Source organism: Gorilla gorilla, chromosome 9 (genome assembly GCF_029281585.2).
Source record: "Gorilla gorilla gorilla isolate KB3781 chromosome 9, NHGRI_mGorGor1-v2.1_pri, whole genome shotgun sequence".
In the NCBI taxonomy this organism is placed as follows: Eukaryota; Metazoa; Chordata; class Mammalia; order Primates; family Hominidae; genus Gorilla; species Gorilla gorilla.
Window position 1 is genome coordinate 103,701,783 of NC_073233.2, and position 14,549 is coordinate 103,716,331.

Genomic DNA, 14,549 nt, shown 5'->3' on the forward strand with positions numbered 1-14,549 from the left:
GGCTGCGAAGGCCACCGCGTCATTCGATGGCTCCTCCCAACTCCCAACTTCCGCGACGCAGGAAGTGCCCACAAAGGGAGGATGTCGCCGGCCAATGACATCCCGGAGCTCTCAGCGCGCGAAATCCGCTTTGAACCTGCCCCGCCCAAAGGTCTGCGGTCGCGGCTATTTCTAACAGCCAGTCCCAGGTTTGGCTGAGAGCGCCCCAATCCAATTGGGCAAATGTTCGCGAAAGGCTCGTTCTCTGCCTTAACTTTTTTCCCTTGCTTTCTATTGGACTAAATCGTTAAGTCCCTCCTAATCCTATTTGTTATTGGCCAAAAGGTAAGTACTTCACCTGGAGAGGCGTCCCCGAGGCAAATTCACGCTCTCTCCGGCGTTTAATCCGAGGGAACTCGTGGAGTGCTTTAACTTCGCCTTCGCTTTTGTTTTATCTCCATTACTCCCTTCGGTTGCCACTGGCGACAACACTACTCGCCCACGCTTCTTACTGGAGGAGGCCCGCCCCTCCGTAGAATCCCCGCAGAGCCGGCCTGTAGCCCCGGCGTTGTCTGCCCCAGCTGGCCCCGTTACGCGCTACCTTGTGACGTCACCAGGGAAGAGGCGGATTCTCTCCCACTACAGAAAGACGTCTGCTGTTTTGATTGGCTAGGAAAGACGTCCGTTAGGACGTGTTGCCCTTTCTGTGTAAGCTGTGAGCGTAGGCGGCCCTGAGGGGGTGTGTGGCAGGGGTTTCCAAGCCCAGCACCAGCACCCTTGCCCTTTTCCATCAGGGGTTCAGCCTAGGGTCCCCCCTGGTGGGCGGCTCCCGAGTCTTGGAGAAGAGCACGAGAACCTAGACCGCCCCCGAAGTGCGGAGACCCGCTGGGCAGGCTGAAAGATGGCGGCGGCGTCTGTCTCTGCGGCTTCTGGTTCTCACTTGTCGGTAAGAAGCAGTTGGCGCGAGTGGGCCCCACGTCGGTCCTAAGGGCCTCTTTGAGTTTCCTCACGTTTCAGGGCGCTGTCAGTCCAGGTTCTGACGCAATTCTGGAGGACGGTGGGAGCGCCTAGATTGCCCCGCGCTCCCCAAGCTTCCATTCACTGTTCCTGTGTCGAAGCTGCACCGTCTGGCTCCCAGTGAAACTGGGCTGGCCGCCTCTGTTCCCTAGCCCTTATTCACCTTTTGGCGTAGCAACCAACCCCGGTTGCCTAACATTCCCAAGGGCCGGCTGGGATAACTGCCCACTCCCTGGCCTGCAAAAATGTAGCTCTTCTGGTCACGTGGGTTCAGCGGCCCCTCTAGGAAACTCGCCAGATCAGGTGAGGCGCGCCAGTGTGTTTAAGAGACAGCTGCAGAATAGTAGTCCGCCGTCTCTCGAGCGCTTACTAGTCGTTGCTTATGCTGTTTCCTATCCCGGCAGTGCCTCCCACTCCCATCCACATTAACTTCGTTGTGTGATACTCGTAGCCAGAACGCGCGCTTCCTGTCACCTAGAATTACTGGAACTTCAATGTGGAAATGCCCTTTTGGAGAGGCGACAGGGGGAATTGATTTTAAATATTGTTTTTGCCTCATCAAATGTCACCATCCAGTTTAGTCACTGGTATTCACTGGTATTTCTCAAATTGGAGTGTCGAATGCTTAGGTTTTTGAAAACCGCGGCATTGGAAAGCTTTGATAGGAAGTAAATGTTGGAGCTCTTATTTCTCCAGTTAGCAAATGTTCGATGCCTGGCATACTGTTAGGGTCCAAATGAATAGAATAGAAACCCTGCTTTGAAGGAGAAAAACACTGAAGAGAAACTACACGTAATTGGTGATTACTGCGCAGTACAGTTTAGGAAGTGCTACCGTAGTAGAATAATCTAGAGGGGAGTGATTAACAGTGCTTGGGTAGGCTAGAGAAGGTTTCCTAGAAGGGAAGATGGCGCTAGTTGCGTGTCGAAGGAATTGTGATTGCTTGTCCCAAGAGTAGAGAAAGGAGAAAAAGGCAGTGCGGGAATTTTGGAGTATGTGCTAGAACAGGAGGTGCTTTTAGGAAACTTGAGATAGTTCGGAATGAGAAGAAGTAATACGGAGGTAGAGCTGGATGAGGCGAATTGGAAACGTAGGTAAAAACGTGAAAAAAGAAGGATGGTGAGGGAAGGAACTAGAAGAGTATCAGGGTAAAGTTATTTTCTAGGATCTAGGGGGAAAGAGTTGGAAACGCTAAGAAAGTCTGGTCACCTTGGAGAAGTCAGTTTCAGCTTTTGGAGACTTGTTAGAATTTGTAATAATGGAACTAGAAGTATTACAGTGTTTCAGCCGAATGGGAATTAGAAGTTTGCAGAGAGGTCTGGGGAAGTTAAGGAGAAGTAAGGAAAGCAGCAATTTAAGGTTATTCAGGATTAGGTCAGTAAAAGAAAAAAGTAAAAAACTATTGGAAGTGTCAGCAGATGGATGAGATTTTATAGGAGATGTGATTAAACTTGGGAGAAGAGGGTTTTTCACGGCTCTCAAAAGTTAAGCACTTGGAGACCGAACAAGGAATACTCTTACAAATGTTGAATTGAGTCTGGGTGCGTGGCTCATGCCTGTAATACCAGCTACTAGTGAGGCTGAGGCGGGAGGATCACTGAGGCTGAAGTGAGGTATGATAGTGCCACACTGCTCTCCAGCCTGGGCGACAGAGCGACCCTGTCTCTGTAAAATAAAATATTAAATAAACGTTTAATTGAGCTGCACTATGCCAAGGACACCTAGGTGAGCATTGGCACTGGGATATAGTCAGCTGTTAGTACTTATACGGTACCCTTGACAGAAATACCAAAGACTGTTCATTAGGAAAGCATATTTTTTTTTGTGCTAAGCTCAGCTTTAGTAGGATTCTAAATATCAAGGGTACACTAAGAATATCTAGGAACCTCCACAAATCGAAGTATAACAACCATAACTCAATCTGCTACATCAAAATGTCTATTTTGGAAGTTACTGTTTCTCAAAACAAAAATGACTAAATTTAGTTGGTTTCTTGGTGCGTAAGAAAATGTCCTGCTTAGATGTCCCATCAGAAATAAGGCTGCCATTTCCAACAGCGTTGGAAAAGCACTTAGCTTATCAAGCAGCTAATCTTAACAGTAGGCAACATTAAAAAAAAAAAAAACTTGTTAAAACTATACCATGAACTGAGAACACAACTCGTATTCAGATTTCACGGTTATGAAGATTAACAACTGTTATATTCAACTGTTTTCTACATTGATAAACCCATACGGAGCTAGTTATAAGTACATTGAGATGCTTTACAGGCAAAGATTTTTAACAAGTAGATTCATAAATAACCGTCTTTGGGAAGCAGTGACCATGTAAATCTCAAATGTGAACAGCATGGAAGTAGGGCGATAGGTTTCAGTTAGGTCTAGGTAACGTTTATTGAGTGATTGCTCTTGAATTGATAAACTTCGACTGGTGGAAAAGGCAGGAAAGCAGCTATGATTGGGCATAATGAAATTAATTCCATATGGAAGTATGGGCAGCATTGTGTTGAAATACACAAGAATGTCTTTCATGTCAGCCTTGTAATATTTTCACAATAACCTTGGTGATTAATGACCTAATCTCTTGATTTGTCCCTCTGACTTTTTAGATAGGTCCTTCGACCAAGCTGCACAGTAGCTCCATATTAATTTCCCTTAAAAATGTTTTATGGCTATCATACATTTTATAATATTAAATATAAGATTTACTTTTTAAGAATAATAAAATGAATACCTTCATGTTCCTCTTTGTGTCTTCTTTCTCCTTCCCACACCCACCCACTACCACGTATTTTAAGATTATAATGTATGGTATTTATATAGGACTGTCTGGCAGGCATAATCCTTAAAGCCCCTTTTCATGCATTAACTCATTTAATCCTCACAATAACCTTCTGAGATTGGCATTAATATTTCCTTTTTCAAATGAGCAAAATGAGGCACAGAGAGGTTGAGTCAAAGTTATCTAGCTGGTAAATGACAGTATCTTAATGGGCTTTGGATTTAATGGGTTTTGCTGTTCATTTGTTTGCCAGATATTAGAAACAATCTTGTATTCATTGTTATATGCTGTACATGGCAAATGTTTCTCTAGAGTGCAGTTCTCGAAGTATGGTCTCACAACCCTTGGAGATCTCCAAGACCCTCTCAGAGTCTACAAGATCCTTCTGTAATGACCACGTTTGTGGTAGACTAGATCTTCTTTAATAAGTCAAACAAAATAACATATCCAACAGAGCGAATGCAGAACTAGATAAGAGAATCCAGCATTCTTTTTTTAAAGCAAACATTAAAGAGATCTGCAGAAATGTAAAATAGTGCCATTCTTTTCATTAAATCTTTTAGAGTGTAAAGGGGTCCTGAGAGAAAAAGTTTGCAAGGGGCAACTCTAGAGCAGTGATTTTTTTTTTTTTTTTCAGACCAGAGGCTGGGCTCTGGATTACAGCTCAGTAGTGGGTCATGGATTATGTACTGTGACTCAACCCATATCATTTTCAAGAAAGAAGAGAGAGAAAATCGTTCAGCAAATATAACTGAATGAATTATCTGTTTCACAGAGTATGTGCGTCTTCAGCTTTACTCGGTCATACTAAATTGTTTTACCAAGTGATTATACCAACAACCCTCTTTATTTTATGTCCTCTTAAATGGATGGTATCGTCCCACTTGTAAATTTTTGCTGTGTGTGTGAAATGGTATCCTATTTTCTGATTTGTGCACCTCTTATCATTGGTGAGTATGCACCCTGTTTTTTTCGAACCTTTACTAGTCGTGTGTGTGTGTGTGTGTTCTTCTGTGAAATACCTGTTCATGTCCTTTGCCTGTTTTTCAGTTGGGTTGCCTGTATATATGTATGTGTGTGCATATATATATATATATATATATATATATAGTGGATGTTAATTATCAGTCTGTTAAGACTGTTCCAGAGACATCTTGGCTGGTCTTTGATATCTTTCGATTAATAGTTGTTGTTACTTTTAATGTAAAATTTGTTAGTCTTTTTATAATTAGTGATTTCTGTTTAAGAAATTCTTCCTTTCTCCAAGGCCTTGGTTGTATTCTTCTATATTTTTTTCCTACTTATTTTAAAGTTGGAGCCTTTTATGTCCTTAATTTACTTGAAATTAGTTTGTATGCTGTGAGATAGGGATCCAATGTAATGGTTTTACTTAAAATACACAATTGTCCCCACACTACTTGTTGAAAATTCATCCTATCCCCAATGGTTTGCAATATGTTCATTTCCATATGTGTATGGGTGTGTTACCTGGCTCTTTGTCCCTTTGTTGTATTTGTCTCTCCTACTTATATACCCACTTGGAGGTGGGGGGTCATTTACCTCCTTGTTACTCAAGAGAAATATTAGCTATTGTTGGTCCTTTGCTTTTCTTCAGTAGAAATTCTGGAACCTGCTGTTGGAATTTTGATTTAGATTTTATTGAATTTCTAGCTTAATTGGGTGTAACTGATACGTTTAGGATATTGACCCTTCTGTCTGAATGTTATGTTACTCCATTTATTTAGAACTTTAACGTTTTTCAGTACTTGTATAATTTCATGTCTTGTATATTGTTCAGTTTATTTCTAGTTTTTAATTGTGTGATATATATTTTCATAAGTTGCATTTTCTAATATATAAAATTACTGACTCTTACATATCTATTTTACTCAGCGGTCTTCCAGACTTAATTCTCATAATTGAGGATTTTTTGTTTTGTTCTATTTAGTCAGTCATGATACGAAATTGGGATTCTTCCTTTTCAGTCTTAATAGCTGTTATTCTTTTTTTTTTTTCTTAGTGTGCAGACTAGGGAAATGAAGTACAATGTTGACTAGAATTGATGTAGGTGTCTTTGTCTTACTCCTGATTTTAAAAGGAATATTTCAAATTTTCCACCATTAAGTATGTTTGCCATCTTTTCTTGTAAAACTTCATATTATCATAAGGAAGTAAGTTTTTTAAAAAATAATGACTGGATGTTGAATTTTATTGAATGCTTTTCTACATTTGTTGACGATCATATTGATGTTTAGTTTGGAACTGTTGCATTGATTGCACTGCTCAGAGCTCTACATCATGTTCCTCCACCATTGGACCTTGACTTCTCCAATTTTATTTCCTCAACATGTGTACACAAACTTTTTTTCAGCTAAACTGATGTATTCATTAACCTGGAAATAATTGCCTTTCATATCCATTTCTAGCTTGCCTATCAGAATACATGTCAATCTACAAGACCCAGTATCGATTTCAGCACTAATAAAGACCTTCCTTTACCATACTGTTTTGAAGCAGTGTTCTGTTGAATGCATCTGAATTTAATTTGCACTTAGTCTCTATTACATCCAATTTACCAGTTCCCACCTACTCTTTTGTATTTGAGTTTTAGCTAGGTAATATCTTGCAGCTGTGTTGCATGTGCCACTTATAAAGCAAGTAATATGCATTTTTAAATTATGCTTCATACTTCACACAGTGTCATAAAAGATGTTCAATAAATATTTGAATTATGTGTTCCTAAATGAGATATTTGCCCTAACAACTAAAGGCTGCAGGAAAAGCTAGTGATCAGGTTAAACATTTTGCCTTTAATCCTGAAAGTTTCTCCTACAATCATATTTTGGTTGGAATAATTTTTACTGAATGCTTAGGGTCATGGAAAGATTAGTGGATTGGGAGTTAGAATTGGGCTCCTTTCTACGCAGCCTTCCTATGATATTTGTGCTATTTGTTAAATATAAAGAAGCCCAAAAGCTTTTGGTGATCTCTTAAAGGGTTGTAGTAATTTTGTTGAAAAGGATAATCTTTTATAAGTAATGTGCAGTTTCCTGTTTTGCGGAGGAAATGTATAGTTAATATTCAACAGATTTATTGAACATAATAAAACTCCTTTATTAGAACTTAACTTCTCCAGCAAAAATTCTACACCAACTGGGTGTCCTACAATTATTTTAATTCTGACACTGCCCAGATGTTGCTCAGACCCCCATACATTAAGGGGCTCCGTTTCACAAGACTGCCTGCCCCCAAGTCAGTCAGAGTTCGCAGAGCATCTGCATTTCTGCTCAGCTGACTACAAATTAAGGGATTCCTGCAGCTTTCCAAGAACAGCTCACAGTACTCAGGAAAGACTGTTCTTAAGCAATTTCAGTTTTATAAAGGACACAACTCAGAAACAGCCAAATGGAGGAGACATAGGGCAAGGTGTGAAAGGGCTTCTGTATCCTCTGGTGTAGCACCTTCCCAGCATATCAGTATGTTCAACAATCTAGAAGCTCCCCAAACCTCATTATTCAAGAGTTTTCATTGAGCTTTCATTACATAAATACATAATTGAGTAAATTATCGTCCGCTGGTCACTGGGCTCAATCTCAGTCCCTTACCTCCCCTAAGGTCAGGGCCTAGGGCTGAAATTTGTGACTCTTCCCCCCCACCCCACCCCCCTCCCAACACACACACACACACACAGACGGAGTCTCACTCTGTTGCCTAGGCTGTAGTGCAGTGGCCCAATCTTGGCTCACCACAACCTCCACCTCCTGGGTTCAAGTGATTCTCCTGCCTTGGCTTCCTGAGTAGTTGGGATTACAGGGCACACCCCCACACTTGACTAATTTTTTTGTATTTTAGATAGAGACAGAGTTGCACCATGTTGGCCAGGCTGGTCTCGAACTCCTGACCTCAAGTGATCCGCCCAGCTCGGCCTCCCAAAGTGCTGGGATTACAGGCATGAGCCACCATGCCTGGCTGAAATCTGTAGCTCTTTATAATCTAGTGGTTAGTTTTTCTGGCAACCAGCTTCCAGAAGATGCCTTCAAACCTGAAGCTATCTAGGCGCCCTACCTTGAGTCCCTTCATCAGCCTAACAAGGATACCCTATCACTTAAGAAATTCTAGGAGTTTTTGAATCTGTATCTGAAACCAAGGACAAAAGACTAAATATATTTTTTATTCTACCACAGGGCATACAGATAATAAAAATGTATATGTCATGAGGAGTGATATAAAATAGTAAAGGGCAAGCCCACTAACATACAAAATGTAGAACAGAGGTAGTTCCATTTGGGGAACTAGTTTGTTAGTTAATCACATAGTTAATGGGATTCCCCTGACTGGGCAGAGGGTGGTCGGCAAGTCACTTAATATTTTTGAATATTAAATGATAGGATTCTGGTGGGTTGTAAATAACCAATGAAAACTTGAGGTTCTCTGTGACATTTAAAATTAAGCTATGCAGTAATTGAGGATGCTTTGCAAGACCTTTGACAATATTATAAAGAATTGAAAACTCATCCTATTTTCCAGTTACCTGTAAAACCAGATGCCAATTTGCCATTAAGTTTGGAAAATGACAAATACTAGTCTTTGTTATATATGAACATACTATAGTAGATTTAGCACTTACTTATTTGAGTACCACTTTTAAGACTTGGCCCTACCCTCCTAAGCTCTTTGTCCCCACTTTTGATTGTCATAGCCATAGTGTGTTTTATATTTATATAAATAGAAAATGTTTTATATTTGTTTTCTTAAATCACCTGGAAATTTGCATGATTTTTAACATGGAAGTAAAATCTTTAATTTTAAATAAGATTTAAATACAGTGCAGGTATTTCGATAGCCTTTGTTTCAGGAGATTGTTTACTGTTTTAAATATTCATTGTGCTCTTGTACTTTTATGAACACGGATTATTCTGGTAAATGTAAATCTTCAAAGGTAAGAATTGAAAAACATAGTTTGCTGTGGCCGTTTGAGGAAGGAAAGTGGATGACTGAACATTTTGAATAGCTGGCAGTCCACCTTAGCCCTCAGCTTCTTAGTTACTTCCCCCAGTCTAGGACCATCTGTCAGTAGGAAGTCGCCTACAACAAATAAAACTCCACAGTTAGCATCTCCTGGGTTGAAATTATTATGTGGAATCCTAAATTTAACAGAATCTCATTCATGACAGAATGGTGTACTGTGGAAATAAAGTTTTATGTTTGAGTGTTTGATGGGCCTTAATGTTTTCTAATTATTTTCTTTTTTGTTAATTAAATGTAAAGTATTTGAGGCAAGGACAGTGCCTTATTTTCTTTCTGGAGTTTTGAATACTATATATATTCAAGTAGTAGTTTGTTGATGGGGAATAGAGTAATTCAGTCATTTGTAGCAGTTTCTGGTCCTGTAAAAATAATGTTTTTATTTTTCTGAACGTATATTTCACAGTATATATTTTTAACTGCGGTATTTACATTCATTGTATCATTTAAGTATTTCTGCACAGCATTTGTATTCAAGTTGTATGAACATTATTTTCTTCTTGTGTCTGGCATATGGCTATATTCAGACTAATATGAAACACTTTAAAAGTTGTATTTCTTTAATGATTGAATTGTATTGTTTCTAGTCAGTGGATTTTTTCTGTTGTCTGTATGGACAGTCAATCTCAGTCATAAATATTTGTGATTTAAATCTGCTATTTGTGGTTCACACTTTTGAAAGGTAATTTGTGTCTTTATTTTTTAGAACAGCTTTGCTGAGCCATCAAGGTCTAATGGAAGCATGGTTCGGCATTCTTCATCTCCATATGTAGTATATCCTTCGGATAAGCCTTTCCTTAATAGTGATCTACGACGCTCCCCAAGTAAGCCTACACTTGCCTATCCAGAAAGCAACAGCAGAGGTAATCGAGCCTAACGAAATAAATGTTATTTGTGTTTTCTTGCTGCTTTAAAATTCTTAACTTTGTCCTCCATTATTTTGCCATTAGAGGAAAATATATTTCCCCTTTGCTTCCAGTTTTAGCCCCCAGAAAATATTATGCTTTTCTTGTATTCCTTATATTGATTGTTGAACATCATCATCCACCAAATTACTGATGCTAAAACACTTTGAGTCATCAGTGACTGCTCTGTAATCCCCACTATTAGTCCGGAATGAAGACCTTTTTTTGCTTCTGAAATATACCAAAAGCATACTGTTTTTTCTGCCTTTTTATGTTCTCATTGCTTTGGTTCAGGCTTTCATCATCTGTAGCCCAGATGTTCATAGTACATTCCTCATTAATCTCCCTGCCTGTTTTCTCCTCCTCATCCCCAGTTAACAACATTTCTCTCATTTGTCATTATCCATCATCTCTCCCACAAAATTAAAGTTTTAGCATCTCTTCATAGCTTACATAATAAATTCTTAATTTTTCATAACCTAGACCCTATATGCCTCACCAGCTTCATCCCTAACTTGTCTTCTGTTTGTTCCTTTCCCATCCTTTGCTCTGGCTACTTTGAAATACATTTGTTCCTGGAACCTGCCATCTGTATTAGTTTTCTTGTTGCCTTAACAAATTGCCGTGAACTTAGCTTTAAATATTTGTTATCTCAGTTTTCTGTAGGTCGGAAATCTGTGTAGATTCATCTGGGTCCTCTGTTTAGAGCCTTACAAGGCTGAAATCAAGGCTTTGCTTGGGGCCCTGTTCTTTACTAGAGGCTCTGGGGAAGATCTGCTTCCAAGCTCATTAAGATTCTTAGCCAAATTCAGTTCCTTGTCATTGCAGTACTGAGATTCTGTTGCCTTGCAGACTTTTACTTGAGGACAGTCTTTGCTCCTAGAAACTGTCCTCCTTCCTTCATGTTTTTCTTATGGTCTCCTACGGTAACAGTAGGTAGTCTCTCATGTTTCTCTTTTTTTTTTATTTTTTATTGTTTTTTTGGAGACAGAGTCTCACTCTGTCACCAGGCTGGAGTGCAGTGGCGGGATCTCGGCTCACTGCAACCTCCGCCTCCTGGATTCAAGGTATTGCTATTCTCTTGCCTCAGCCTCCTGAGTAGCTGGGACTACAGACACGCCCAGCTAGTTTTTGTATTTTTAGTAGGGACGAGGTTTCACCATGTTGGCCCGGATGGTCTCAATCTCTGGACCTCATGATCCCGCCTTGGCCTCCCAAAGTGCTGGGATTACAGGCATGAGCTACCGCGCCTGGCCAAGTCTCTTATGTTTCAAATCTCTCTGAGTTCTGCTGTTACATTTCTCTAACCACAGCGGGAGAAAATTTTCTGGTTATGTTATCAGATTGGGCCCACTCAGATAATGAAAAGATGGTTTTGATATTGAATTTGTTAATCGTCTTTTAGATGTTTCTTCATCTGTATCTTTTAAAATACACCTACCTCATACTTTGTGTGAAGTTTAAATGAAATGTCTTTGCTTTATTTGGGATGCTGTGGCATTTCCTTTTTTTGAAAGTTGTGTTTAATCACTAATATTGCAACAATTCTATGTGTTAATGATTCTCTAGGTAAAAGAAATATTTTTGACATCGTAGGCTAAACAGGCATTTGTAAATTAGTTGAGGAACTTTTTTTGTTTCAGTTGGGATATATGTTGTAAGTATCCTAAAAATCTCAGAATGAACCTGTTTTGTAAACTGGACTGATTGTACAGTAAAATACCAAGTAGGTAATGATATCCAAATACCAGCTTAAATCCTAACCTATAATGGGTGCTGAAAAGTGTTTACTGAAATAAATGTAACTAAATAGTGTGATGTCTTTTAAGAATTTTAGTACTCTATAATCACGAACCTAGAAGCCTCTTTATTATAAGATACTGTGTCTTAATTTTTAATTAATGGTTAAATTAATTTAACCATTTAATTTAATTAATGGTTAATTTAATTAATGGTTAAAGCAACTGATAAGGTTCTACACATCAGAGTATAGCAGGTTGGCAATTTAAGAAAATTAAGTTGCATGACATTCAAACAACATAGATTTTAAAAAGCAAAAAAAAGAGAAAAAGTGAAGCCCACAGTAGAGCAAAAATCAGCTGCAGTAAGTTTCTTATTCAAAAATAAGCACAAAACAAAATATCCATTTACAAAGTTCTAACAGGAACACAAAATCTAAGAATTAGATATTAATCCTTCAACTATAATATTGTATCTAGTTCTGATCTTTACACCCATGAAAGGAAACTTTTAAAAAGTTCAAAAAAATGACAAATTACTAGCAAAGAATAAGAAATATTAAGGCAGATTTATTCACCGAGAATCAGAAAAATTTTAGCACAGCACGTTACTAATAGAGCTAAATTCTGCTTGAGTGCAACATCAGTGGTTTTAAGGAATAAAAGAGAAGTGAGACAAGCAGGGAGGAGATGGAGAGGAGAAATAAACAAGATAAAAAAGTAACCTTTAAGCTTTTATGCCTTTAGAGCATGATGCGGTGAACCGTTTAAGCAATGTCCCAGGATAATCATTACAATCCATTATCCTTTTATAGTGTTTTAATCCAACGATACTTACTTTCCAAATGGGAAGGAAAGACACAGAAATCACTATCCCCTTCTCACCCAGAAAAAAAATAAAGGCTGTGAGATACGAACAAAGACCAAGAGAGTTCAGAAAAGACATTTGTTGGGGATAGGGATAAGTGTGTTGGGGAGGTTAAAGGAGAGGAAAACCTCTCAGAGGAAAAACGAAATAATAGATAATCTGAGTTTTAAAGAATGAGCACAGTTCTATAAGAAGAAAAGTTCAACAAGAGTACAGCATGTGAAAGGTTTATAAACGTGACTTTTTTTTTTTTTTTTTTTTTTGAGACAGTCTCACTCTGTCACCCAGGCTGGAGTGCGGTGGCATGATCTTGGCTCACTACAACCTTTGCCTCCCAGGTTCAAGCAATTCTCCTGCCTCAGCCTCCCGAGTAGCTGGGATTACAGACACATGCCACCACACCTGGCTAATTTTTGTATTTTTAGTAGAGACAGGGTTTCACCATGTTGGCCAGGATGGTCTCTATCTCTTGACCTCGTGATCCGCCCACCTCAGCCTCCCAAAGTGCTGGGATTACAGGTGTGAGCCACCGTGCCCGGCAAACCTGACATGATTTTTATTGCTTCATCAAGGACATTGTGGCTTAGTTTTTTCTTACTGGGAATTTATGACAGTGAAGAATACAATGCCTAAAATAGTAGTTTAGTGTTACTACCTTGATTTGAGCTAAAATTAGGAATTTTACCCAACATTGCTTTTGCATGATCATTGGCAAACTTCAACACAGTGCAAAAAGCGAAGTCTTACTATTAATAGTATTATGAAAATAGTGTTGACCTCACAGGCCCTGGGAAAGGCCTCATGAGCTCTGCCCTCAATGTGCCTATGCCCCATATTTTGAGAACCACTGTAATCAAGGATATGAGTATGTCCAGAGTAGTATTTTGTTCACATAAATACTTTTTTACCAGGTGTGAGGAGAATGTAGATAGTAGCATTTGTTCCAGAATCTAGATGATAGCTCCTTGAGGCCAAAGACGGTCTTCACGCCTTGCAGAGTGCTTCACACATTGTATGTGGTCTATATGCTTGAGGGACTGAGGTTTACATCAGAAGTAAGTCTAAACTGAAGCAACAAGACAGAACAGGAGACTGATTAAGGAAAGATTTATGCATATTTTGTTGTGGGGAATGAGGAAGATGGAGAAATCTTTGAGTCTAAGATTTCTAGTGTAGATGATTAGGGGTATGATTAGGACAGATGACACAAAAAAAGCATACTTAGAGGAATTGATATAATTTTGGCTGTATCAAATTTGAGATGCCTGTGAATTAGATGGAGATGAATACTAAGCAAATGAAAATTAAAAAGTCAAGTATAATAGAGAACACTACTAATGAACTCAGACATCATCAAGGATACAGTAGTGGATGAAGCCTATGAGTATAGAGGGGTTTCTCCAGAAAAAGAAAGTAGAGGGAGAAAAGGGCTTTGGAAAATACCACCATTTAAACAGTAAACTAAAAAGTAGGAAAAGTCAGAAAGGTGGAGAACTACCAAGACAGCAATATTAGAGAAATCAAAGATGCATATTACAGGTTTGGCCCCCCCCCCCGCCCCTTAATCTACAACAACATAAACCTGTGTTTATGTTAATGACAGAAATGTCCCAAGCAATAAATAGACCCAGGTGGACTTGAAGAACATTAGGGACTCAAACATGGCTAGCACTTTCCATCTTTTTTTTTTTTCAGCTTGTAACTAGCTTCATTTTTTCTAGCTACAAAAGAGCTTTTTTTTTGCCTAGCAGGAAACATTACTAAAAATTACTGAGTTTTAAGTTGAACCAGTTCTGGCTTTGACGTTTCGGACAAAAGTCCCAAGAAGACAAGCAAGCATTATCTGGGTTTCAGCGTGTGTCCCTTGTGGATCAGTTAGCCAGATTTGTCAAAGGATAGTAAAGTTGTAGGTATAGCCATGTTGAGGTAAGGGGAAACGCCCAGAAAAAGAGGTATGTAAGTCAGGGAAACAGTTCCAAAGATGTGTGCTGTACTTCATATAGCAAAATAAAAGAAAAATTTCAGGAAACAAAATTAGGAAATAGAAAATATAATGAAAAATATGACATTTATCAGGTATGACAAATGTGATTACGTCAACTCAAAAGCCAATATATGCTTTTTAAGTAAAACCTGAAATAAAATGAAACAAAAAATAAATAGCTGACAAAGGTGTTTACTACCATACAAATAAAAACGATGGATGGCAGTACTACTGTCAAACAGTTAGTATAG

The 14,549-nt window shown here is 38.9% G+C and overlaps 1 protein-coding gene across 9 annotated transcripts in view; it reads left to right on the forward strand.

The window, feature by feature from the left end:
• The first annotated feature begins 23 nt into the window (after positions 1-23).
• The window catches only part of CEP57 (centrosomal protein 57), a 42,976-nt gene continuing 28,450 nt past the window's right edge, over positions 24-14,549 (forward strand). For 2 of the 9 annotated variants that reach the window (XM_019036886.4, XM_031015791.3), the window contains exons 1-2: positions 24-151; positions 9,509-9,665. In XM_019036886.4, the coding sequence (XP_018892431.1) occupies positions 95-151; positions 9,509-9,665 (214 nt within the window). In that variant the 5' untranslated portion in view covers positions 24-94. Of the gene's footprint in view, positions 152-201; positions 325-352; positions 926-1,274; positions 1,300-4,433; positions 4,554-4,595; positions 4,728-9,508; positions 9,666-14,549 lie in introns of those variants that run through there. The other 7 variants (XM_004051999.3, XM_055356120.2, XM_019036887.4 and 4 more) reach the window with 6 other exon arrangements.